Source organism: Gigantopelta aegis, chromosome 2, assembly GCF_016097555.1.
Source record: "Gigantopelta aegis isolate Gae_Host chromosome 2, Gae_host_genome, whole genome shotgun sequence".
NCBI classification, from domain to species: Eukaryota; Metazoa; Mollusca; class Gastropoda; order Neomphalida; family Peltospiridae; genus Gigantopelta; species Gigantopelta aegis.
The window spans coordinates 562,818-590,103 of NC_054700.1; the positions used below are offsets into that span (position 1 = coordinate 562,818).

General features: G+C 36.8%; 1 protein-coding gene across 3 annotated transcripts; it reads right to left on the reverse strand.

The window, feature by feature from the left end:
• LOC121379432 (solute carrier family 22 member 5-like) lies at window positions 1-26,378 on the reverse strand. Of its 3 annotated transcripts, none has more exons than XM_041508070.1 (10): window positions 26,258-26,378; window positions 24,223-24,595; window positions 22,291-22,521; window positions 21,034-21,230; window positions 15,430-15,957; window positions 11,341-11,475; window positions 5,083-5,168; window positions 4,085-4,205; window positions 3,016-3,088; window positions 1-308 (listed from the first exon to the last, which is right to left on the reverse strand). In XM_041508070.1, exons 2-10 carry the CDS (start codon window positions 24,568-24,570, stop codon window positions 147-149), a joined length of 1,881 nt encoding a protein of 626 aa, XP_041364004.1. In that variant the 5' UTR covers window positions 24,571-24,595; window positions 26,258-26,378; the 3' UTR covers window positions 1-146. The 3 variants fall into 3 exon arrangements, 2 of the variants coding, with proteins under 2 accessions (XP_041364004.1, XP_041364013.1); XM_041508079.1 differs by having other exon boundaries at window positions 168-308; window positions 4,090-4,205; XR_005958845.1 differs by having other exon boundaries at window positions 257-308; window positions 3,959-4,205.
• Between the last annotated feature and the right edge of the window lie 908 nt (window positions 26,379-27,286).

Here is a 27,286-nt window from a genome sequence, read left to right on the forward strand (position 1 = left end):
GACGTGTCCTTTACTTTAATTCCATATATAACGATACATAATAGTTTTATTCCACCCGTGACGTCCTTGTCAGTTTATCATTTAGCTATAATGATGATGTTATTGCTTCTTCTGGTTTTTTTTCTTTTTTACCCCCAAAGTCGTTTCTAGCTGTGTTTCTCTTGTACATCCTTTTCCCAGCTTATGACGTCACTAATTGTCTGAGGCAGAGGTCGATTCTTTGTTTCCGGTAAAAGCAAAACCAAAATTCCACCAACCACAGTGCCCACAGCAAAAATCATCAGTGGAATAGTTGCGTTCTTCTTTGCCTGGAATAATAATTTAAAAAATCAACTGTGAAATAACGGTACAAACTACGATCCATAACGTAAATCTATCATTAAATATAGGCCCGTGGTTAGAAACCTTTAGAGTCTAGACTGGAATCTGTCATCACGTCTGACGTATGTAATTTGCATGGTGTTGCATTGTCACAAACATAGTTAGTCTCCAACGATGATTTTACCATATGGTTGTTTCTTGATAACAAAAGATGAATCGTTTCTCTGAAACATGGATACTTACAGTGTACACAGCAATGGGTGTTGGTGTCAGAAGATGGGATGTTTTGCAGATGCTTACAGTGTACACAACAATGGGTGTTGGTGTCAGAAGATGGGATGTTTTGCAGCTGTTTGCAGTGTACACAACAATGGGTGTTGGTGTCAGAAGATGGGATGTTTTGCAGATACTTACAGTTTACACAACAATGGGTGTTGGTGTCAGAAGATGGGATGTGTTGTAGATGCTTACAGAGTACACAACAATGGGTGTTGGTGTCAGAAGATGGGATGTGTTGTAGATGCTTACAGTGTACACAACAATGGGTGTTGGTGTCAGAAGATGGGATGTTTTGTAGATGCTTACAATGTACACACCAATGGGTGTTGGTGTCAGAAGATGGGATGTTTTGTAGATGCTTACAGAGTACACAACAATGGGTGTTGGTGTCAGAAGATGGGATGTTTTGTAGATGCTTACAGTGTACACAGCAATGGGTGTTGGTGTCAGAAGATGGGATGTTTTGCAGATGCTTACAGTGTACACAGCAATGGGTGTTGGTGTCAGAAGATGGGATGTTTTGCAGATGCTTACAGTGTACACAACAATGGGTGTTGGTGTCAGAAGATGGGATGTTTTGCAGATGCTTACAGTTTACACAACAATGGGTGTTGGTGTCAGAAGATGGGATGTTTTGCAGATGCTTACAGTTTACACAACAATGGGTGTTGGTGTCAGAAGATGGGATGTGTTGTAGATGCTTACAGAGTACACAACAATGGGTGTTGGTGTCAGAAGATGGGATGTTTTGTAGATGCTTACAATGTACACACCAATGGGTGTTGGTGTCAGAAGATGGGATGTTTTGTAGATGCTTACAGTGTACACAGCAATGGGTGTTGGTGTCAGAAGATGGGATGTTTTGCAGATGCTTACAGTGTACACAGCAATGGGTGTTGGTGTCAGAAGATGGGATGTTTTGCAGATGCTTACAGTGTACACAACAATGGGTGTTGGTGTCAGAAGATGGGATGTTTTGCAGATGCTTACAGTTTACACAACAATGGGTGTTGGTGTCAGAAGATGGGATGTTTTGCAGATGCTTACAGTTTACACAACAATGGGTGTTGGTGTCAGAAGATGGGATGTGTTGTAGATGCTTACAGAGTACACAACAATGGGTGTTGGTGTCAGAAGATGGGATGTTTTGTAGATGCTTACAATGTACACACCAATGGGTGTTGGTGTCAGAAGATGGGATGTTTTGTAGATGCTTACAGAGTACACAACAATGGGTGTTGGTGTCAGAAGATGGGATGTTTTGTAGATGCTTACAGTGTACACAACAATGGGTGTTGGTGTCAGAAGATGGGATGTTTTGTAGATGCTTACAGTGTACACACCAATGGGTGTTGGTGTCAGAAGATGGGATGTTTTGTAGATACTTACAGTGTACACACCAATGGGTGTTGGTGTCACAAGATGGGATGTGTTGTAGATACTTACAGTGTACACACCAATGGGTGTTGGTGTCAGAAGATGGGGTGTTTTGTAGATACTTACAGTGTACACACCAATGGGTGTTGGTGTCAGAAGATGGGGTGTTTTGCAGATACTTACAGTGTACACACCAATGGGTGTTGGCGTCAGAAGATGGGGTGTTTTGCAGATACTTACAGTGTACACACCAATGGGTGTTGGCGTCAGAAGATGGGGTGTTTTGCAGAGACTTACAGTGTACACACCAATGGGTGTTGGCGTCAGAAGATGGGATGTTTTGCAGAGACTTACAGTGTACACAACAATGGGTGTTGGCGTCAGAAGATGGGATGTTTTGCAGAGACTTACAGTGCACACAACAATGGGTGTTGGCGTCAGAAGATGGGATGGTTTGCAGAGACTTACAGTGCACACAACAATGGGTGTTGGCGTCAGAAGATGGGATGGTTTGCAGAGACTTACAGTGCACACAACAATGGGTTTTGGCGTCAGAAGATGGGATGGTTTGCAGATACTTACAGTGCACACAACAATGGGTGTTGGCGTCAGAAGATAGGATGTTTTGTAGATACTTACAGTGTAGACACCAATGGGTGTTGGCGTCAGAAGATAGGATGGTTTGCAGAGACTTACAGTACACACAACAATGGGTGTTGGCGTCAGAAGATGGGATGGTTTGCAGAGACTTACAGTGCACACAACAATGGGTTTTGGCGTCAGAAGATGGGATGGTTTGCAGATACTTACAGTGCACACAACAATGGGTGTTGGCGTCAGAAGATAGGATGTTTTGTAGATACTTACAGTGTAGACACCAATGGGTGTTGGCGTCAGAAGATAGGATGTTTTGTAGATACTTACTGTGTACACACCAATGGGTGTTGGTGTCAGAAGATAGGATGTTTTGTGGATATTTACAGTGTAAACAACAATGGGTGTTGGTGTCAGAAGATAGGATGTTTTGTAAATACTTACAGTGTAAACAATAATGGGTGCACAAATCCCGCCAATGTTATCAAAGAATGACGCAATCCCCAGAGCTTGGTTTCTATAAGAAATAAGTTATAACAGTGGAGGAAGAAACAACAAGACTAAACATTAATATGTACTATATTGACGTCATTCCCATCCAAAAACACCACGCATCATATATCTATATGCATGCTTTCTACCAGAAAATAAATGAAACCTTATTTGAATATCAAGTATTGGCAGACTTCCAATTTCACAAAACATTTAAATTTATGTTTTTTGTTACCTGTTTAACACCTGTTGTAGTTAGTAGGTTTTAAATGTATGCTTTCTGTTAGCTGTTTAACACCTGTTGTAGTTAGTAGGTTTTAGATTCACGTTACACATTTTGTATGTCATTATTATTATTTCGAAAAGTATTATTGGTACTGTTCGAACATACAGCGGTTGTTTTCCAGTCGAGCTGTATTTTGTTTTTTGTCGTTTTGTAAAATTGGTTCGTATCGGTATGTGGGGGTGGATGTCGGGGTGTTTATTGGCTTTTTTTATTTGGGGGAGTGGGACATTGCTTTGTGGTCTAGTGCTCGCCCGAGATACAACGGATCGCCCACAGCGGACTCGTGTTCCCATTCCAACCAATGTCCACGACTGCTACTTCAAAGATAGTGTCTTGTCTATGGGGAAAATACCTTTTAAAAGATCTGTCACTGGTTTTGAGGAGTGGACTGTTTGTCGGCAACGGGTTTCCTGTACTTCTAGTCAATACACTCTTAGTTCTAACGATTCGTATACTCTTATGAACTGCATCAAGTATGTTAAGCTACTTGCTGGCTATATGTTTGGGTATGTACACATTGATATGATGTTCTTATGTATTGTCTGTAAACTCGTCTGGCCTATACATACAAATTAATAAACTATGTAACACCAATTTAATTTTACGTACATTTGTTTTGTTTTGTTTGATTACTTGTTTCGTTTTGGTTTGTGTTTCTTCTTTTTCTTTCTTTGTTGTCTGTGTCTTTCAGATTTATTGTTGGGCGGTTTAGATGTAAATAAAACATGCTTTCACCTTACTGTCGTGGGAAATATCTCAGATGCATACAAGACGATACTGGAGTAACTTCCGGTGATTCCAAATAACCCAATCATGACCAGCGAGATTTGTAACCATTTCAAATCAGCCCCGTCAGCTAAAACAGAATATTAAAATGATACAAGAAACGTAACAAGTCAAATCAGCCCCGTCAGCTAAAACAGAATATTAAAATGATACAAAAAACGTAGCAAGTCAAATCAGTCCCGTCAGCTAAAACAGAATAATAAAATGATACAAGAAATTAACAAGTCAAATCAGCCCCGTCAGCTAAAACAGAATATTAAAATGATACAAGAAATGTAACAAGTCAAATCAGCCCCGTCAGCTAAAACAGAATATTAAAATGATGCAAGAAATGTAACAAGTCAAATCAGCCACCTAAATCGACCCCGTCAGTTAAAAAACAGGATATTAATTTGTTTTAAATATAACAAGTCAAATTTACCCCGTCTATTAAAAACGACCCCATCAGTTAAAAGACAGCATATTAAAATATTACAAGAAATGAAACGAGTCAAATAGACCCCATCAGTTAAAAAACAAGATATTAAAATATTAGACTATATGACGCCAGTGTGCCCCCCTCTCTCTCTCTCTCTCTCTCTCTCTCTCTCTCTCTCTCTCTCTCTCTCTCTCTCTCTCTCTCTCTCTCTCCTTCTCGCTCCGTCTGTCTACCTCTGTGTCTGTCTGTCTCTGTCTCTCGCTCTCTCAATATCTCTCTCTCTCTCTCTCTCTCTCTCTCTCTCTCTCTCTCTCTCTCTCTCTCTCTCTTCTCTCTCTCACACACACACACACACACACACATACACACACACAGAGACACAATTGTCCAAATAACTGTATATTATTCACGACATTGTCGTAGTTTACGTTGTGCTGGGGTTTCGTTTTTACAAATTCCCTTTCCTCTATAAATGCCGCTATATGTACCCATCAAGAAACCCAACACAAATCGTTATCAAGAGACGTACCCGTGTGTGCGGGGAGAAACACCAGAACGGTGTTCACAGCGAAGCAAACCAGCAGACAGATGCAAATCGGTATACGACGACCGATTCTGAAAGAGAAACGAGTGTATTGCGATATGATCGATGATCGTAAACACGCTAAGTAAACGCAGTGTCCCCAATACTCATAGTATTTTGTTACATTTATTTCAATATACATCTTCTGTTAATAAGTCCAAACACTAATTGTACTGAACATATTGTTTAGCTTGTCAAACTATGTCATCTTAAACATATTGTTTCACTTGTCAAACTATGTCATTTGAACACATTGTTTCACTTGTCAAACTATGTCATCTTGAACACATTGTTTCACTTGTCAAACTATGTCATCTTGAACACATTGTTTCACTTGTCAAACTATGTCATCTTGAACACATTGTTTCACTTGTCAAACTATGTCATCTTGAACACATTGTTTCACTTGTCAAACTATGTCATCTTGAACATATTGTTTCACTTGTCAAACTATGTCATCTTGAACACATTGTTTAACATGTCAAACTATGTCATCTTGAACATATTGTTTCACTTGTCAAATTATGTCATCTTGAACATATAGTTTCACTTGTCAAACTATGTCATCTTGAACACATTGTTTAACATGTCAAACTATGTCATCTTGAACACATTGTTTCACTTGTCAAACTATGTCATCTTGAACATATTGTTTCACTTGTCAAACTATGTCATCTTGAACATATTGTTTCACTTGTAAAACTATGTCATCTTGAACACATTGTTTAACATGTCAAACTATGTCATCTTGAACACATTGTTTCACTTGTCAAACTATGTCATCTTGAACATATTGTTTAACATGTCAAACTATGTCATCTTGAACACATTGTTTCACTTGTCAAACTATGTCATCTTGAACATATTGTTTCACTTCTCAAACTATGTCATCTTGAACATATTGTTTCACTTGTCAAACTATGTCATCTTGAACATATTGTTTCACTTGTAAAACTATGTCATCTTGAACACATTGTTTAACATGTCATACTATGTCATCTTGAACACATTGTTTCACTTGTCAAACTATGTCATCTTGAACATATTGTTTAACATGTCAAACTATGTCATCTTGAACACATTGTTTCACTTGTCAAAATGTCATCTTGAACACATTGTTTCACTTGTCAAACTATGTCATCTTGAATATATTGTTTCACTTCTCAAACTATGTCATCTTGAACACATTGTTTAACATGTCAAAATATGTCATCTTGAACACATTGTTTCACTTGTCAAACTATGTCATCTTGAACATATTGTTTAACATGTCAAACTATGTCATCTTGAACACATTGTTTCACTTGTCAAAATGTCATCTTGAACACATTGTCTCACTTGTCAAACTATGTCATCTTGAATATATTGTTTCACTTCTCAAACTATGTCATCTTGAACATATTGTTTCACTTGTCAAACTATGTCATCTTGAACACATTGTATCACTTGTCAAACTATGTCATCTTGAACATATTGTTTCACTTGTCAAACTATGTCACCTTGAACACATTGCTTCACTTGTCAAACTATGTCATCTTGAACACATTGTTTAACATGTCAAACTATGTCATCTTGAACACATTGTTTCACTTGTCCACTTGTCAACCTATGTCATCTTGAACATATTGTTTCACTTGTCAAACTATGTCATCTTGAACACATTGTTTAACATGTCAAACTATGTCATCTTGAACACATTGTATCACTTGTCAAACTATGTCACCTTGAACACATTGTTTCACTTGTCAAACTATGTCATCTTGAACACATTGTTTAACATGTCAAACTATGTCATCTTGAACACATTGTTTCACTTGTCCACTTGTCAACCTATGTCATCTTGAACATATTGTTTCACTTGTCAAACTATGTCATCTTGAACACATTGTTTAACATGTCAAACTATGTCATCTTGAACACATTGTTTCACTTGTCAAACTATGTCATCTTGAACACATTGTTTAACATGTCAAACTATGTCATCTTGAACACATTGTTTCACTTGTCAAACTATGTCATCTTGAACATATTGTTTCCCTTCTCAAACTATGTCATCTTGAACACATTGTCAAAATATGTCATCTTAGTTCGGTAAACCTAGACATAAACGTCATTGACGACATTCGTTGTTTATTATTGTTGTTGTTGTTGTTGTTTTGTTGTGTTGTTGTTGTTGTTGTTGTTGTTGTTGTTGCTGTTGTTGTTATTATTATTATTTTAATACATAAGTAACACACGCTTTTGTCACTAATTGTTGTCTTTCTTAAGCAGATTATCTAAATGTTGTATCACCGATATTCCTAATATAGTATATTGTCCATAAGGGCAGTCATTGTCAAATACGTCAGTTGCATATTGGGAAGACAGACGCATATGCTACCCTAGTAAGTCATGCTAGTATTGTAAGACAGGTCAATACATTTATAAGGCTACACCATCGCTCTGTTGTCGTCTCACTTACAATAGAATCGTTCTAGACTATAATCCAGTTGAAACTGCACGATATCTGTTAGTATTGTAAGACAGGTCAATACATTTATAAGGCTACACCATCGCTCTGTTGTCGTCTCACTTACAATAGAATCGTTCTAGACTATAATCCAGTTGAAACTGCACGATATCTGTTAGTATTGTAAGACAGGTCAATACATTTATAAGGCTACACCATCGCTCTGTTGTCGTCTCACTTACAATAGAATCGTTCTAGACTATAATCCAGTTGAAACTGCACGTTATCTGTTAGTATTGTAAGACAGGTCAATACATTTATAAGGCTACACCATCGCTCTGTTGTCGTCTCACTTACAATAGAATCGTTCTAGACTATAATCCAGTTGACACTGCACGTTATCTGTTAGTATTGTAAGACAGGTCAATACATTTATAAGGCTACACCATCGCTCTGTTGTCGTCTCACTTACAATAGAATCGTTCTAGACTATAATCCAGTTGACACTGCACGTTATCTGTTAGTATTGTAAGACAGGTCAATACATTTATAAGGCTACACCATCGCTCTGTTGTCGTCTCACTTACAATAGAATCGTTCTAGACTATAATCCAGTTGAAACTGCACGTTATCTGTTAGTATTGTAAGACAGGTCAATACATTTATAAGGCTACACCATCGCTCTGTTGTCGTCTCACTTACAATAGAATCGTTCTAGACTATAATCTAGTTGAAACTGCACGTTATCTGTTAGTATTGTAAGACAGGTCAATACATTTATAAGGCTACACCATCGCTCTGTTGTCGTCTCACTTACAATAGAATCGTTCTAGACTATAATCCAGTTGAAACTGCACGTTATCTGTTAGTATTGTAAGACAGGTCAATACATTTATAAGGCTACACCATCGCTCTGTTGTCGTCTCACTTACAATAGAATCGTTCTAGACTATAATCTAGTTGTACTGCACGTTATCTGTTAGTATTGTAAGACAGGTCAATACATTTATAAGGCTACACCATTGTTGTCGTCTCACTTACAATAGAATCGTTCTAGACTATAATCCAGTTGAAACTGCACGTTATCTGTTAGTATTGTAAGACAGGTCAATACATTTATAAGGCTACACCATTGCTCTGTTGTCGTCTCACTTACAATAGAATCGTTCTAGACTATAATCTAGTTGAAACTGCACGTTATCTGTTAGTATTGTAAGACAGGTCAATACATTTATACGGCTACACCATCGCTCTGTTGTCGTCTCACTTACAATAGAATCGTTCTAGACTATAATCCAGTTGAAACTGCACGATATCTGTTAGTATTGTAAGACAGGTCAATACATTTATAAGGCTACACCATCGCTCTGTTGTCGTCTCACTTACAATAGAATCGTTCTAGACTATAATCCAGTTGAAACTGCACGTTATCTGTTAGTATTGTAAGACAGGTCAATACATTTATAAGGCTACACCATCGCTCTGTTGTCGTCTCACTTACAATAGAATCGTTCTAGACTATAATCCAGTTGAAACTGCACGTTATCTGTTAGTATTGTAAGACAGGTCAATACATTTATAAGGCTACACCATCGCTATGTTGTCGTCTCACTTACAATAGAATCGTTCTAGACTATAATCTAGTTGAAACTGCACGTTATCTGTTAGTATTGTAAGACAGGTCAATACATTTATAAGGCTACACCATCGCTCTGTTGTCGTCTCACTTACAATAGAATCGTTCTAGACTATAATCCAGTTGAAACTGCACGTTATCTGTTAGTATTGTAAGACAGGTCAATACATTTATAAGGCTACACCATCGCTCTGTTGTGGGGGTCGTCTCACTTACAATAGAATCGTTCTAGACTATAATCTAGTTGAAACTGCACGTTATCTGTTAGTATTGTAAGACAGGTCAATACATTTATAAGGCTACACCATCGCTCTGTTGTCGTCTCACTTACAATAGAATCGTTCTAGACTATAATCCAGTTGAAACTGCACGTTATCTGTTAGTATTGTAAGACAGGTCAATACATTTATAAGGCTACACCATCGCTCTGTTGTCGTCTCACTTACAATAGAATCGTTCTAGACTATAATCTAGTTGAAACTGCACGTTATCTGTTAGTATTGTAAGACAGGTCAATACATTTATACGGCTACACCATCGCTCTGTTGTCGTCTCACTTACAATAGAATCGTTCTAGACTATAATCCAGTTGAAACTGCACGTTATCTGTTAGTATTGTAAGACAGGTCAATACATTTATAAGGCTACACCATCGCTCTGTTGTCGTCTCACTTACAATAGAATCGTTCTAGACTATAATCCAGTTGAAACTGCACGTTATCTGTTAGTATTGTAAGACAGGTCAATACATTTATAAGGCTACACCATCGCTCTGTTGTCGTCTCACTTACAATAGAATCGTTCTAGACTATAATCCAGTTGAAACTGCACGTTATCTGTTAGTATTGTAAGACAGGTCAATACATTTATAAGGCTACACCATCGCTCTGTTGTCGTCTCACTTACAATAGAATCGTTCTAGACTATAATCTAGTTGAAACTGCACGTTATCTGTTAGTATTGTAAGACAGGTCAATACATTTATACGGCTACACCATCGCTCTGTTGTCGTCTCACTTACAATAGAATCGTTCTAGACTATAATCCAGTTGAAACTGCACGTTATCTGTTAGTATTGTAAGACAGGTCAATACATTTATAAGGCTACACCATCGCTCTGTTGTCGTCTCACTTACAATAGAATCGTTCTAGACTATAATCCAGTTGAAACTGCACGTTATCTGTTAGTATTGTAAGACAGGTCAATACATTTATAAGGCTACACCATCGCTCTGTTGTCGTCTCACTTACAATAGAATCGTTCTAGACTATAATCCAGTTGAAACTGCACGTTATCTGTTAGTATTGTAAGACAGGTCAATACATTTATAAGGCTACACCATCGCTCTGTTGTCGTCTCACTTACAATAGAATCGTTCTAGACTATAATCCAGTTGAAACTGCACGTTATGTGTTAGTATTGTAAGACAGGTCAATACATTTATAAGGCTACACCATCGCTCTGTTGTCGTCTCACTTACAATAGAATCGTTCTAGACTATAATCTAGTTGACACTGCACGTTATCTGTTAGTATTGTGAGACAGGTCAGTACATTTATAAGGCTACACCATCGCTCTGTTGTCGTCTCACTTACAATAGAATCGTTCTAGACTATAATCTAGTTGAAACTGCACGTTATCTGTTAGTATTGTAAGACAGGTCAATACATTTATAAGGCTACACCATCGCTCTGTTGTCGTCTCACTTACAATAGAATCGTTCTAGACTATAATCTAGTTGAAACTGCACGATATCTGTTAGTACTGTAAGACAGGTCAATACATTTATAAGGCTACACCATCGCTCTATTGTCGTCTCACTTACAATAGAATCGTTCAAGACTATAATCCAGTTGAAACTGCACGTTATCTGTTAGTATTGTAAGACAGGTCAATACATTTATAAGGCTACACCATCGCTCTGTTGTCGTCTCACTTACAATAGAATCGTTCTAGACTATAATCCAGTTGAAACTGCACGTTATCTGTTAGTATTGCCCAGGGACCACTTTCATTATGCAAAAAAAAAAAAAAAAAAAAAGAACCCCTACAAAAATAAAGATAAGTTATAAATATACTGATATCGTATTATTGGGGTGTTGCTTACAGTATACTCACCTTTCATTGAGAAACGTGCACATCAAGAGGGCTGGGATTGCTATCGCTCCACTGATGAACAAGTTCAGAAACCGGTTTCCGTGTAAGACCGGAGTCGAGAATATTATTCCGATATAACTCAGGCTGAGCACGAAACTTGAAATATCAACATGAAACTGTAAATATCAACATGAAACTTGAAATATCAACATGAAACTTGAAATATCAACATGAAACTCGAAATGTCAACAAAAAAACCCTTTAAAATATTGAGACGAAAGTGGAAATATAAACATGAAAATTGAAATATCAATTTGAAAAATCTGAAAGTATATGGAAATATCAACATGAAACTGGAAATTAAAAGACCCACCTGAAAACATTAACGTGACTTTAGTACTGTGATTTACTAAAATAAATTAATCAATATGTTATTTTAGAAGTGTTATAGGATAAATAGAATTCGCTTCTCGTGTGTTTTAATATGTAAAATATCAACCTCGTCTAGTTAATCGGTATTTGTCTCGGCAGAGCCTCGACAAATACCGATTAACATAGACTCGGTTGATATTTTCCATATTAAAAAATACTCGTGACGAATTCTCTCTCTCTCTCTCTCTCTCTCTCTCTCTCTCTCTCTCTCTCTCTCTCTCTCTCTCTCTCTCTCTCTCTCTCTCTCTCTCTCTCTCTCTCTCTATATATATATATATATATATATATATATATATATATTATGTAACCTGAAAACATATATATATATATGTTCTTGTATTTACACTATCAGTTGTATTTCAGTGCAGGTACTATGCACTGAGTTTATATATATATATATATATATATATATATATATATATATATATATATATATATATATATATATATATATATATATCATATAATATCTTACATTTTCAGTGCAATCAAAGTATGTGATATTTTGTTGTTTTTTGGGGTGTTTTTTTTCTAGTATTTACATTATCAGTTGTATTTCAGTGCAGGTACTATGCACTGAGTTAATATATATATATATATATATATATATATATATATATATATATATATATATTATATAATATCTTACATTTTCCGTGCAATCAAAGTATGTGATATTTTTCAGATCACATACTTTAAGAATTTGATAACTTTGCAAATTAGATGTAAATTAGTCGAGGTCTCGGCACTAGGTTTATTGACATTTAAGCAAATGCACTTGGGTGACACTCCATGATTGACGTATGCATTCACAGTCATCAAATACAAACATTTCAATGGCAATTTGACACTGAAAGCTGTCCAGCGTTCAGAAAACAAAAAACGTTAGGCATAACTTTATTTTGATGCAAGGACATCCAAAATGACGTCATTCGAGTTTGACGTCATTTCCATTCCAAAATACACCGCGCCACATATTCTTACGTCATTTGAATATCTAGTAATGACGGACTGGAATTAAAGTTGTGTGTACAGTTTACAAAAACAAGTTGTATTAAGCTTGAGCTTATATGATAAAGAGATTATTACCCTCGTGTATTTCGGTATCGTCAATATCATATATTAGGACATCTTCATAAATCAAGGCTAATATTCGTTCCTCGTATTCAGCCTTGATACATGTCGTCAAGAAATCGTGCCACAAAATGCTTAAATTTCATTGGATGCGATGAGATCTGATTGCAACGAATCGCAACGCTCCTTATAGATTCCTTTGTTATTGTAAACAAAGATGGCAGCGTCAGCGTCCGTGTTAAAAAAAAGGTTTCAGCGGTTAATTTTTTATATTGCTTTCAAGATTGTCACATGTTACCGATGCTGTGATTGGTCAGCGATGTCATCGTGTAAGGGACATAATCGGTGTTACAAATTTTCTTCCAATAGAGGGCGCTAGTAGTGGATATCGGTAATATTGACTACATGTATCAAGGCTGAATACGAGGAACGAATATTAGCCTTGATTTATGAAGATGATATTAGGAATAAAAATAATGTGTATGCTCGCCAGAGGCTCGCATAATACAATTTTTATTCCTAATATATGATATTGACGATACCGAAAAACACTCTGGTAATAACCTCTATATTTATATGTATATATATATATATATATATATATATATATATATATATATATATATATATATATAGGGAATAACTGGTTACTGTCTTAAGATATCGGCTTTATCCTGCGAAGGTTAGGATGGCGAATGCAGCGAGGCTCTGCCGAGCTGCATTCGCCATTCGACCTGAGCAAGATAGAGCCGATATCTTGACAGTAACCAGTTATTTCTTTTATTCTGCAATTCTATAGGAATATTCCAAAAATTATTATTTATTCCAATTTTGTGTACGCAAATTGAGTATTGTCAACCTAGCAAGGCTTTTGTCGTATGACGTCATACAAGATGTATGACGTCATTATTGTAAGACGCTCGCACCATTCTGTCACATTAAAAAAGCGTTTCTAAACTCTAATTTATAAATAAATATACATGTTTTGTATTGCTATCTCAAAACTTAGTTATTTGTATTTACGGCACTTCAACAAATGATTTAAAGAGTATGTTTATTGAAAATCTACTCTGAAATACTCGAGTCGAGTTGGGCTTATATCACGTGACATATTTTTGGTCAGTGACAAAAAATATAGAGATTTATCTAGTCATCAGATCTTGCCAATGTAAGCAGTGACTGCGGGATATATATATATATATATATATATATATATATATATATATATATATATATATATATATATATATATGGGGATTGTTGTGGGTTTTAATATTAGTGAACCTTGACCTTGATTGAGAGTGAATGATTTCAAGTAAATCTTTGGAATTCTTGAGAAACTACTTTTTTCCTCTTTTTTTTATCAAACTGATCCCCTTTCCTTTTATTCCTTTGAATTGCATCTTATTTATTCCCGATCTGGCAACTCCTGTCTTTCAACTTCTTTTGCTGTTCACCTCTATATTCCAGTCCTCGCCTCTCCAATCGCGACAGATGTTTGTCTCTTGTGGCTATCCGTGCTACACACCTGTCATTCGTCATCAGCTTTTAGCTGTGGGCTTATTCTGATCACTTCGGAGTGTGTTCAGTAGTTACTTCTGGCATTGTTAAGAGGCACTTGTAACTACCTATTATGGTCACCTACTACCAGCGGCCGTTAGTTAGTGCCGTGGGTCAGACAAGGTGGGTGCAGGGTTAATACATAGCAACTGCACCCGTGGTGGAAGTTGAAACAGTTAGGCGATGGTGTGGACAGCTTAGAAGTCAGAGTTGAAGGAAACTGACAGAAAGGGTTGAAACAGATTGAAATCGTGTGAAACATTGGCAAGACTGATTTCAGGAGACTGATTTATTTCTAAGTATATTGCCTTGATTGATGGATTCAATTCCCTTGTTCGCATATTCCAAATTCAGAAACATATTTTCTTACTTTGTTTCTGAAGAGTCCGTTTTGGGCTTTATCAAACGTCATATAGTAATGTCTAAAACTATAGTCTCCAGACGATATTGAAGGGTGCTATCGTCACCAGACACACATTCCAGTATAATATTCTAGAGTCGTTCCATTTCTTTTAAAGAAATGGAGAACAATATAGATCTAATTTTGTGAAGGTCCAATGGTTCTTCAAGGAGAGGCAACAATTCTTTCAAACAAAATTGGTGTTGCCATGTCCTTTCTTGTGATCATGCTTATGGCGGCGTCTGGATGTCTTTAAAACATACTCAGCACATTGACATTTAAGGTCCGTGGACAAGAAAGGTTGCCAATGTCTTTCTGTTTATTGTCACATCTATATGGCATTGCAGTGCACACCTCTGACCCAGTGATCCTCTCTTGTAATACAGTATGGCCGACGAAGTCTAGGATTATTGGTTGGATGATATATTTTCTCAATATGATAACTTTCATGCACAGGATTGAATGATTATTACTATTGAAATGTCGTTAGATAATACTACCCTTTGGTGTGTATGCCAAATCTGTGTTGGCTCATACAACACAAAATGTATAGATAGTTTAACATTAGCCAACGTCTTTTATTTCAGAACTGGAAATAACTGTTTTAATATTTGGTTAAAAGAACTAAGAAACAGCCAACTTACTACAAGTAGAAGATGATAATGGAGTAATTTCTTATGTTTGGCTGCAGGAACATGCCGATGACAGTCATTTCATTTCGCTGGTTGCTGGGATTAACTACTTTCACAGACGTGTGTGATTCCTTAACGCTAACACCAGTGACGTCATCGTCGCGTTCTTGTTGCCGTCCGTTTTGGCTGACCACTGATTCTGGTGCGTCGGTCGTTTCCTGGCCACCGTCCGCCATTGTCTTCTTGTGTTGGTTTTCAAAAGAGGTGGAGACATCGCCCGGCGAAACAGAGTCCGGGTCAGTAGTAGACACTGCGGGGTTGCTGATACCGGATATAGCTGCAGGATTTGTCTTGTTGCTGGTGCTGGATATAGCTGTATGATTGGTCTCGTCCTTGTCTCCCTTGGATACGTTCTCGAGGATCGTCCTAATATTTGACGGTAACACTTTACTGTTGGTCTTGGCGGCTGTTCTCAGAACTCTCTCGGCCTCGCCAAGTCGCCCTTCTGAGATCAACCACAAAATGGATTCAGGCAGGAGCCTGAAATAATGTTAAAATTATAGAAAAAAGTAATAATAACACAGTCGTCAGAAAATGTTAGAAACTGGAGAGGGAGGGGGCGGGTAGTTATCTATTCGTATTTCAACTGATGGTCCAGTGCATAATAATCAAAATTATGAGGAAGTGTCCCCACGCTTCCGACATCTGTTAAAAAAAAAGAAGATACCGAAACCCTCCCCTCTCCGCTTTAGGGATTTTTGGAGACACGTATTTTAGTATACCCCATTATATATCAATTTAATATCTGCTTGTCTGCAGCAAAAATGTTGATGGATTACAAAAATATCGCCATTTGAATAGGGTTACCGTTGCAGATTTTGTGTCCCAAAACTGCTATATGGGAAATAAATATAGTGATAAAGTTGTCATCATATACATTTTTAACAGATATAAGGCCAAAATGAATGACATTCATCCTATACTAGATGTTAATAGCAACAAACCAAATAACAATGCAATATGTGGTGTAAATAATCAAATACTCATCGGAAAAAAATAAGCAATTGCTGAAATACATTATTTTCTATCTTTACATATACGTTGGACGGCTTGAACCTTTTATTATTAAACATTGCACTGTATTTAATATATTGAGGCAGCATTATTCAAATATGGTTCAGTATATATGCCTATACTATACTCAACAAAGTTAATTAAGGACCAATAGATATTTTAGTATTTTCCTTTAAATATGGGAAAACAAAACTTCATCCATTGTAAGTTGTCAGCATTGTGGCATGTTCTTAACCTTAATGATTTAAACAACAATTTAGAAGGAACACAATGACAAAATATTCTGAACAAATGTGTAACAAATCCTAGCCTAATGCTCATTTCAATATTTTTCATAAATATGTGAAATACCCCAGCCACATTACTGAAATAATGTTTAGAAGTCATGTATATGACCAAAACTAGCTCAAATAATATGACAGTAACAAAACACTATCAGAACGTTTATTAGTCCTTAATTAATGTTGTTGAGTATACATGTATATGCATCAATATTATGAAGATAACCCTCTATACTAAATACCAGTGTTTAAACTTTAAAACGTCCGTTTTGTGTACCTACCGTAATTTCGTTTGCATTACATGTAAAGTTCATTTATCTCACAGACGTTCATCGTATACTAGTCTGTGTTTGTAATATTTTTAGATTAGCTTTTAGATTTACATTGTGCTTAACTTATGCTCAGGTGTATATAATTAGTATCTGCATCAAATATTGTCATTAGCACTAGGAAGGTTTTGACTTCCTTTCATATTCCTTTGCATTTTCATTCAATTAAAATATGTCTGTCATGTTCACAATGTCTGGTATTCTCCATCTTGAGACTCTGCTCTGATTCCTCCATCAGTATGTCCATCAGCTCTCACGGTATCATATCACTATTTTATCTCTAGTGTTCCTTCTGAAATTTCTCAGCCATCACCATTTGGATGGGGAATAGCCTGGATTGCCTGATATGACTGATATCAAATGACAACTTGGTAATTTGTTATCTGTATGTACATTCTCAGAGCATTCTCAGTGAATACATACATGTAGAGTGGATTTATGCTCTAGTGTAGTTCAATATTATCATCCTTGGATTAGCAACAAACATTTCCAGATATTTCTTGAGCCATGTTGTTTGTTTTTGTGTTGTTGTTTTTTTGTATTTTTTGTATTTTTTTTGTATTTTTTTTTTGTATTTTTGTATTTTTGTTTTGTTTTGTTATTCGCACCTGAAGTCCAATATAGATGGAATATGACATGCTCTACTACTTAAGTACATGAATATGACTTTTTGCTGACCTTCCATGAGCTAACAACATTTCGAGGAAGTCTTGATGTTGCTTGGGAATATTCAAACCCATCAATTTCCCATTCTGCATAAAAGCGCTGTTGGTATCATAGCCAGTAAAGGCACGCACTGCTGCAATTGCTAGTTAGTCTTCTCTGCATTCTTAATGAACCTATGCACATCTATAAGATGTCTGTTGTTGCCAAGTTGAGTCTATAAAAAATTTCGTATCTGAGATGGTGAACTTGCAACGATGTATAGACATTGAAGTATAATACTGTCTTTGCATCTTCTTGTGTACTTTACAACACCCTCAGCTATGGTTTCTATTTGAAACATATACTTTGCCTCACAAATAGAATCCTCTTCCCAAGAAGCTGAGGGCAGGGTTATCTTTTTTCATTTAAAAGTAAAGTCTTCCAGTCTCTTGAGACCTTTGTATGGATTCCTTAGATCAAGTGTGGCTTGGAAGAACCGCTTTCGCATGAGGCATTTAGTGCCAAACCACGAATGTTGTTATTATGCTACTGTGGATTAGTTGCAAACCTTCCATCCAGCAGAGATTCCCGGAAAATACACTGAACCAATAGAGCAAATTTCAAGTGAGTAAATTGCGATGGTCTCATTTAATATTAGTCATATCACAAATATCAAGGTATTCAATCACAATCATATGAACATGACTTAGAAATGTCCAAAGAAATACTGAAGATGAAGTGGATGGTTTGTGATCTGATGCTACAAGAATTAATGACGCATTGAGGGAGGAACACGAGCAAAGGCCCAGAGGAAAAATAAGAAATTACAGAAATTGTGAACATGATAGATATTATATTTGAGTCAGATGATAAAACCAAAATAGGAAAGAAAGTCAAGTGCTAGATATGCCTGATGACTATATTTGATGTCAATTAAGCACAATTTAAATAGAAATGTATTTATAAACATATTACAAGCTTCTGTGAGATAGATGAATCGTAAATTTAAAACGCACATGCCAAGGAAATTGGCTTGTACTATAAGAATAGAGGGACATCTTCATAAATTTGTGAACATAGTATATAAACTCCATATACTGAACCACATTTGAATAATGAAGCCACAATATGTAACACAAAAAAAATAATAATAAAAAAAAAAATAATAAAAAAATAAAAATTAAAAACTGGTCATTTTCTTTTAATAATAAAAGCTTCAGGCAATCCTAAGTGTGCGTATACATAGAAATTCATGTATTTCTGGCATTGCTTAACTTACACGAGAATTATATAATTATTCGTACCACATATTATATTGTCTTGTAGTTGTTATTAACATATACTTTAGGATGAAAAGAAGGATGTAGCAATAGAAAATTGTGAAATTCACATACATCATATTTGGGTTAAATAAAATGATTGAGAATTGGGAATGAAAGTTAGATTTTCATAGTGCAAGATATTTGCCTGACGAAAATGTTCCATGTAAATGTCACTTATATACACCAAAACATAAATTCAGCATAATGTAAACTTAACTTCAATTCTAAAATATTACAAAAAGCAAACAAAAAACCGTCCATTGTAAGATGAACTGCTGTGAGATATGTGAATTGTACATGTAATGCAAAATTAACTTTTTTATATTTGTAAGACTTCTGTTTAATATAGAGGTATTCAAAATGTCCATGTACATGGTTTAGACAACATGGCACTGTACTATATTTAAAGAATACTGCCTTATTAAATACAATAATAAAAGGTTCAGACAGTTTTATGTATGGTACATGTATGTATGTACACATGTACATAGAGAATTATATACATCAGGAACTGCATAATATGCATTGCATTGTTTTGTGGTTTGTTGTTATGAACATGTAGTTTAGCATGAATAACATTCATAATTTGGTCTTAAGTCTGACTAAATATGTGTGGATGTTAACTTCAACACTGACATTCAGGGTTTTTTCATATACTATGTTCGTATACATCAGGGCATTTCAATTTCATTACCTCACTATACATATTCAGATGCCAAAATGTATTATTTTTGGTGGAATACATTCACTAGTAACCTAGTTTTAAAGTAAAAGCAGAGATATAGTCCAGAATTATTTTCAAATATGTTTGCTAATTAGGTAGAATATTCACCTTGATCAGAAATTTGCCCTGTTAAAAATAAATAGGGTACCGTACCTACATTCTAAAGTGTCCTACGGGCACACCCACCGACAGATAAAAACAATAACTAGTCACTGACTTCGGATATCTGCTTTATCCCGTTCAGGCCGAATGAGACAGTCCCACTCTTACCTTCTCAAGATAAAACATACCGACGTCATTATTTAGTTATTCTCTATTCAAACGTAATAAGGAGACGACGAAACGACATCATTTTTTTTCGAAATAACGTAATTTTTGGTAAGCGTTTATGCAGAGCTAAGAGTGGGGAAGCCGCATTAAGTTATGACATCGCTTCTCAAAATTACGTCATTCATTGTGCACACGAAATCATTGTGACACACGTTGGTCACACTGGTTATATTATCCTGAACATCTTGAACTATGTGGATAATAAATTACAATCTCAACGACTAAACTGTTATAGTGATTAAAATCGTATCACCGCACAAGGCAGAGTGGAAAGGTCATACTCATTGACATGGTTGTGATTGTGATTGTTTCCATGGCTCATTGTATGTGCTTCGTCCACATGAGGACTGCCACTTCTCAGGACACTACACCCCATTATGCTGCCTATAGGAATCTGTATGACAAAACCATAATACATGATAACAGCAGGATATCACAGAATGCAGAGTCGAGTGGGTATTTGGCAAACTAGTGGTTGATTTCATCAATCTCTATCCAGTGCCTCGTCTGTAGGAGGACAGCCACTCCCGAGGAGATCTCTTACTGGAGATTTTATCCCTCATGAATCGCAACTGCTACTCCCAGTCTAGGTTTGTAAATGAAAACCAGCACCGGGTAGAGCTCATTGTAATAAGTACAGCTGTGATGACATGCCTTCACGAATGACTGTCATATCAGGTGTTCGTGAAAGTTAACCACATCCTTCCTAACCGGCGTCAGTAGGCTACTCATGATGGACGCACCCGTCGTGAGTACTGCCACCACAGCTGTTAAGGCTGTCACTTCATTTAAAATGATGTGAACATAATAAATGTGCAGGAGTCTCACCTAAGAGACGAAACAGCGTGCACAAATTCAACATATTAAATGAACCAGACACAAACCAGACACAAACAAAACAAAACACGTACCAAGCGTAAACGACTGTGACGATGCTTGGCAGTGTAATAATCATTTGGAGTCGCCTCCAGTCATGGAATAAATACCCGAACAGGGCGAAGCTCATCACCCCTGCCGACCAAAAGGCTTGACACATCACTGATGGTGCCATGCGGTAACTGGACGGAAACACCTCGATCATCAGCACATAGGCCGCTACAGACGACGCCTGGAGAGAAAGAAAAACAGATAGACAATAAGAAAGATAGATAGATAGACAATAAGAAAGAAAGACAGATAGACAATAAGAAAGATAGATAGATAATAAGAAAGAAAGATAGACAATAAGAAAGAAAGATAGATAGACAATATGAAAGAAAGATAGACAATAAAAAAGATAGATAGACAATAAGAAAGAAAGATAGATAGATAGACAATAAGAAAGATAGATAGACAATAAGAAAGAAAGATAGATAGACAATAGGAAAAAAAGATAGACAATAAGAAAGAAACAAACAATAAGAAAGAAAGATAGATAGACAATAGGAAAGAACGACAGACAATAAGAAAGATGATAGACAATAAGAAAGAAATATAGATGGACAATAACAAAGATAGACAGACAATAAGAAAGAAAGAGATAGACAATAAGAAAGATAGATAGATACATAGACAATAAAAATGATAGATAGAATGAAAAACCCATTTCATTTCATTTAAACTTATTTTCGTGTTTATATCCAGTTAAGGTCCAAGCACGCTGTCCTAGACACACACCTCAGCTATCTGGGCCGTGTGTCCATGACAGTGGGTTAGTTGTTAGTGAGGTGGTTAGAGGTGCATGTAGGTGCGCCTGTGTCAGCGACAAGGGCCTCTAAATCAAGCTGTATGACAAAAAGGATGAGGTCAACTTTCTAATTGTCAGTTTTCCTATATGTCGTGCAATATATCTTCTGCTTCAGCTTTTGGTGTCTACATAAAATAATTTCTAAGTTATCCTTAAGGCATGCTTATTGTATGCAGATTTCAGGAAACACCATACAGTTCAGGAACAGAAGTTGCTCAATCAGGATTATGATGTCCAGGGCATTAAAAAACGTTTCATGGCAGACATTTGGAGGCTATATCTTCTAATTATGGTGCATCACTAACTAACATGATTTTTCTCTCTGGACAAAATGTAGGGGAATCTAACAATAATTAAAGGTTGGACAGTAATTTATCGTTGCTTTTAACAATGTGGTTTGAAACATGTTACTATAGCAACAAACAAGTCTACTTTAACTCACAACATCTAATGCTCCAATGAAGAACCTTAGTACGGTGAACGTGACAATGCTGTCTGACCAGACCAAACCGAATCCTAGCACGCTCTGAGCCCAGAAGTATCCCAGCATCATCCACTTCCGGCCGAACCTGTCTGAAAATGGCGTCAAGAAAACGGAACCTACTGTGGCCCCCACCATGTACACGGTCGTGGACAATTCCACCAGATAGTTCTTACCACACACTAGGTCCCACTGAAAATGAATATTTGGAAATATCTCAATACCGCAACACACGAGGCATAGGCGTCGGAAACGGGGGGAGGGGGCAGAGGGGCACTGCCCCCACCCTCCCTCAGCTATGAAACTGGGAGGGGTGGGGGGCACAATATAACTCACATTTAATAAGTGACCCCCACCCCCAACACCCGTTGCTGCCATCTTTCGACGCCTATGCGAAGGTAATAACCTCTTTGTCATATAATCTCAAGCTTAATACAACTCTAGTTACAGTCAGCCATAATTCGATATTCAAATGATGTATGGATATGCCATCCCGTGTTTTATTGTTCCTGTTTTGTTTTGTTTTTTGTTTATGGTCTGTTTGGGGGATTTGGTTTTGGGGGTGTTTTGGAGGTGGGGGTGTTTTTATGGTGTTTTTCCCCTCATGGGAATGACATCAAATGTGAAAGACGTTATTTTGAATATTCTTACATAAAAATAAACTTGTGCATGACGTTTCTCTTCTTCTTTTTTTCCTTTTTTTTTCTTTTTTTTTCTTTTTTTTCACAACGTTGGGCTGGGTAACTTTCAAAGTAAAGTTTTTCTATTGAAATGTTTTAGTTTGATGACTATGAATGCACAGGCCTACATCAATATGGGTGGAATGTCGCCATAGTACGTTAACATGCATGCTAATAAACGTGGTGTCATTACCTGATTAATTCACATCGAAGTTGATCGAAATTGCAAAGTTAACTTATGCAAATGTGAAAGCATAATTGTATGAAAAATATGGTTAGTTTTTGGATACACTAATTATAATATATATGTAATATAATGTATTATAATATATATATATATATATATATATATATATATATATATATATATATATATATATATATATATTGCGTTGGGAGCGCAAAAATTCAATTTGGTATCTAACAAACATTGAATAGGGGCCTATAATATATTTGCTTGCCCACTGGACAGGGTTATCCAGCTTTTGCACGGTGCTAGAAAAATCGGTCTGATCCTAGGGCTAGATAAATCTGTATGGCCAGAGGGCTAGACGATTTCTACATACGCATGATGTCATAACTAATGTTTTACGACGATTAACGTCATAACAAATGGTTTTCAAAATTATGTTTGCCATTTCACGTTGTATCATTGTTTTAAAAATATTTAAACAAATTAATATTTTCAATTTCCTATTTATTGTTAAGTTGTTGGATTTTTATGTCGTTGCATAAGTTGGACTATTTTTCAGCGTATGATTAAATGATTTTCATTGTTTGTAGGTGAAATGTTTATGAATCGCTCAAAAATATACAAACCGTACGTAGTTTACTGTAGCTTACTGTAATTAAATGGGCAAGAAAAAGAATCAGTCACCGTTGTGAGGTATAGATAAGGCATTTCCAACCCTCGGGACAAAATGTTTTTGTAAGGACCTCGGTAAACCTTGGCCCTCACAAAAAAATGTTTGTCCCTCGAGTTGGAATTGCCTTATCTATACGTCACAACAATAATAGATTCTATTAATAATACATCTAAATAAGAAAATCTATTAAATACTAGTATGCGATTTGAGTCGTTAATATGAAACCCGGAAGAAAGCAGATCGTATGATGTTGATCACAGTGGTAATGTGTTAAATCACGATAATGGTCATTAAGCTGATTGGAATGATGGTAACTCATCTGATTTTTTTAAAAATTTTTCTCTTACCTCAGATACAAATGACGTTCTCCCAGCATTCTCCCACAAATACGTCCACCCGTCATGACAGGGTTGTGTAGCAACCCCACTTGTGGACCTGGTTGATTCACCGCTAATATTTAACATTATACACTTCTCCAAAACCCACACTCCTTTCGTCATTCTTGCTGGAATGGTCTCGTTAGGCGTCCTGTCTTGCGGTACCCGACAGTGGTGCCCTGGTTCGTACCCCAGGTACATAGGTGAAAACGTGGACCAAGCCTCGCTCATCAATACCATACCAGTCGCCACAAAAACCAGCATTTGGAACCAGCCGTAACCTCCAAGGAGGGTCAAGATGTCATCCGACGTCTTCATTGTAAACGAAAAACCCTTCTCAAACCTGTCATGAAATGGTGGAAATTATTGTTGCTGTCGTCTTGGACTTTTGTTTACTTTCCTGTTTTGTTTACATTGCTTTGTTTTGTTTGTTGTTTTTTATCCAGGAGAGGGTGCGACATTAAAAACAATTCCTACAGTATCCAGGGAACGGTGTGACGTTAAAAACAACCCCTACAGTATCCAGGGGACGGTGTGACGTTAAAAACAACCTCAGCACTATTTAGTGGAGGGTGCGACGTTAGAAACAACTCCTACGGTATTCAGGGGAGGGTGCGATGTTAAAAACAACCCCTACTGTATCCAGGGAGGATGCGACTTTAAAAAACAACCCTACAGTATTCAGGGGAGTGTGCGGCATTAAAAACAACCTTGAGCAACAGTATTCAGTGGAAGGTGCGACGTTAAAAACAACTCCTACAGTATCCAGGGGAGGGTGTGACGTTAAGAACAACCCCTACAGTATCCAGGGGAGGGTGTGATGTTATAAACAACTCCTACAGTATCCAGGGGAGGGTGTGAAGTTAAAAACAACCCCTACAGTAGGCTATCTAGGTGAGGGTGCGACGTTAAAAACAACCACTACAGTATCCAGGGGAGGGTGCGACGTTAATAACAACTCGTACAGTATCCAGGGAAGGGTGCGTTGTTAAAACCAAACCCCTAGCTACGGTATTGAGGGGAGTGTGCGACGTTAAAACAACCCCTACAGTATCCAGGGTAGGGTACGACGTTAAAAACAACCTGTAATGTATCCAAGGGCGGGTGTGACGTTAAAAAATGGTCGCCTACAGTATCCAGGGGAGGGTGCGACGCTGAAAACAACCCGTAGTGTATCCAGGGGAGGGTGCGACGTTAAAAACAACCCGTAGTGTATCCAGGGGCTGGTATTAAGACAGTTTTGTTTGCTTGTTTGTGCAATACTCTTCAAGAGGGGTGGATCGATATGACGTAATCAAATTGCTAACAACGTCATGACAATCGTTAAGGTATAACGCACTTATTATGACGTTAGATTAATTACATACTTACACATACTCACATACTTAGGAGATTTCCACCCCTCTTCAAGAGTATTCCATAAAAAAGCATAATGGCAGACGGCAGAAAATTGCATGTATTTTGCCCTATGCGATCTCAGCGAAGTTGATATCACTGACATCGTTACAGTCTCGTATGTAGAATCTGTGTCACTGTGATGTTGTGTTTTGTGTCTGGACCAAATTTTGGGGGAAATCTAACGGTAATTAAAATCAGGAGAGTAATTGATCGTAGTTGTTAACAATGTGGTTCGGACTTCAGGCCTAACTTGCATTATACATGTATGAGCTCTGGTGGTGTCGTTACACAAAAATAATTTATACGGTCAACGACAGTCACTTTGCACACTCTTGTTTAAACGTTTGGCTTCGTACACAATCTAAATATAACATCCTACCGTAAGTAACACTACTGTTATTTAAAGCAACAGGTTATTCACTGTCTAGTCTGTTTCCACATATTTTACTACCAGACATTTACTATTTGTTCTTAGCCTTAGGGGCGTGACTACTGATAACTCCAGGATACGGTCTGTGTCCATCTGTTATATTTGTAACACCTCCTCCCCTCGAAAACGTTCTGATACCAATGACAAAACAAACCTTGTGGAATTTTCCATTCTTACCTTTACAGAATAAAGGAGGTATCCTATGTCAATAACTAGTTGTTAATCTGTATTGATAATATTAAGGATATTGTTATTAACACAAACGTGTTTATTTACAAATTACGTCATCTGTAAATTGGAGAATGATAAGATGACGTCATGACAATTTTTTTCCATTGGTTAATTTTTTGTGATAAATAGGACGATTTATGTACGCTGTCATGCGCAACTAGGATTTTCCACAATGAAAAACTTCCGAAACTGCGTCTCATATGCTGTCACTTAGCATCATGTGCGGTGTTTTCGTTAGAATATTAATTCCGCGTCTTCCATTACGAATGGCAGACTTCGGTCCAGTAGCAGAGTTATAGTCTACAGGGACGCCGGAAGCGGTACGGCCGATACCATTGTTGTGTGTGTGTGTGTGCCAGGAACGTGTTTTTCTCTTCTTTTGGCGCTCGCATAGTATAGACGGGCTTATTGGCCAGTAACGTCAAAGTACTGTGCGCGGCCATATTTAGAATCACGTGATCGGCCCGCCAGTAAGGGAGTGAAACTCTCACAACAATAATATAATAATATAACACGTGGAAGCATTGCATCTGTTTGTATTTTCAGTATTTATGACCTTTTTAGTACCTTTTCTGAAAGCAAAACCAGTATGTCGGATAATACAACATCATTTAAAGATTGTAGATTCATACCAAAGTTGGTGGAAGTGTGTTAATCATTAAAAACGTAAACAGTAAAACATATATATAGGCCTACACGTGAATACAAAGCATAAGGAATAATTTAAACTTATGCAAGCAAATATGCACGGACACCTATATGGGCCTAATGTATATTAAACTTTAAAACAATATGACTAATCAGAGGCGCATTTTCAGGCTAATTTAGTGTTGAATATTGTGGATGATTAATTAATATTATAATATAAATAAATAAATAAATAAAATAAAAAATAATTAAAAAATAAACTTTGACGAAATGGGTGGGGCTGCGATTGTTAGTGTGGCCTGCATGTGTGTTACATCAGTAAATTAT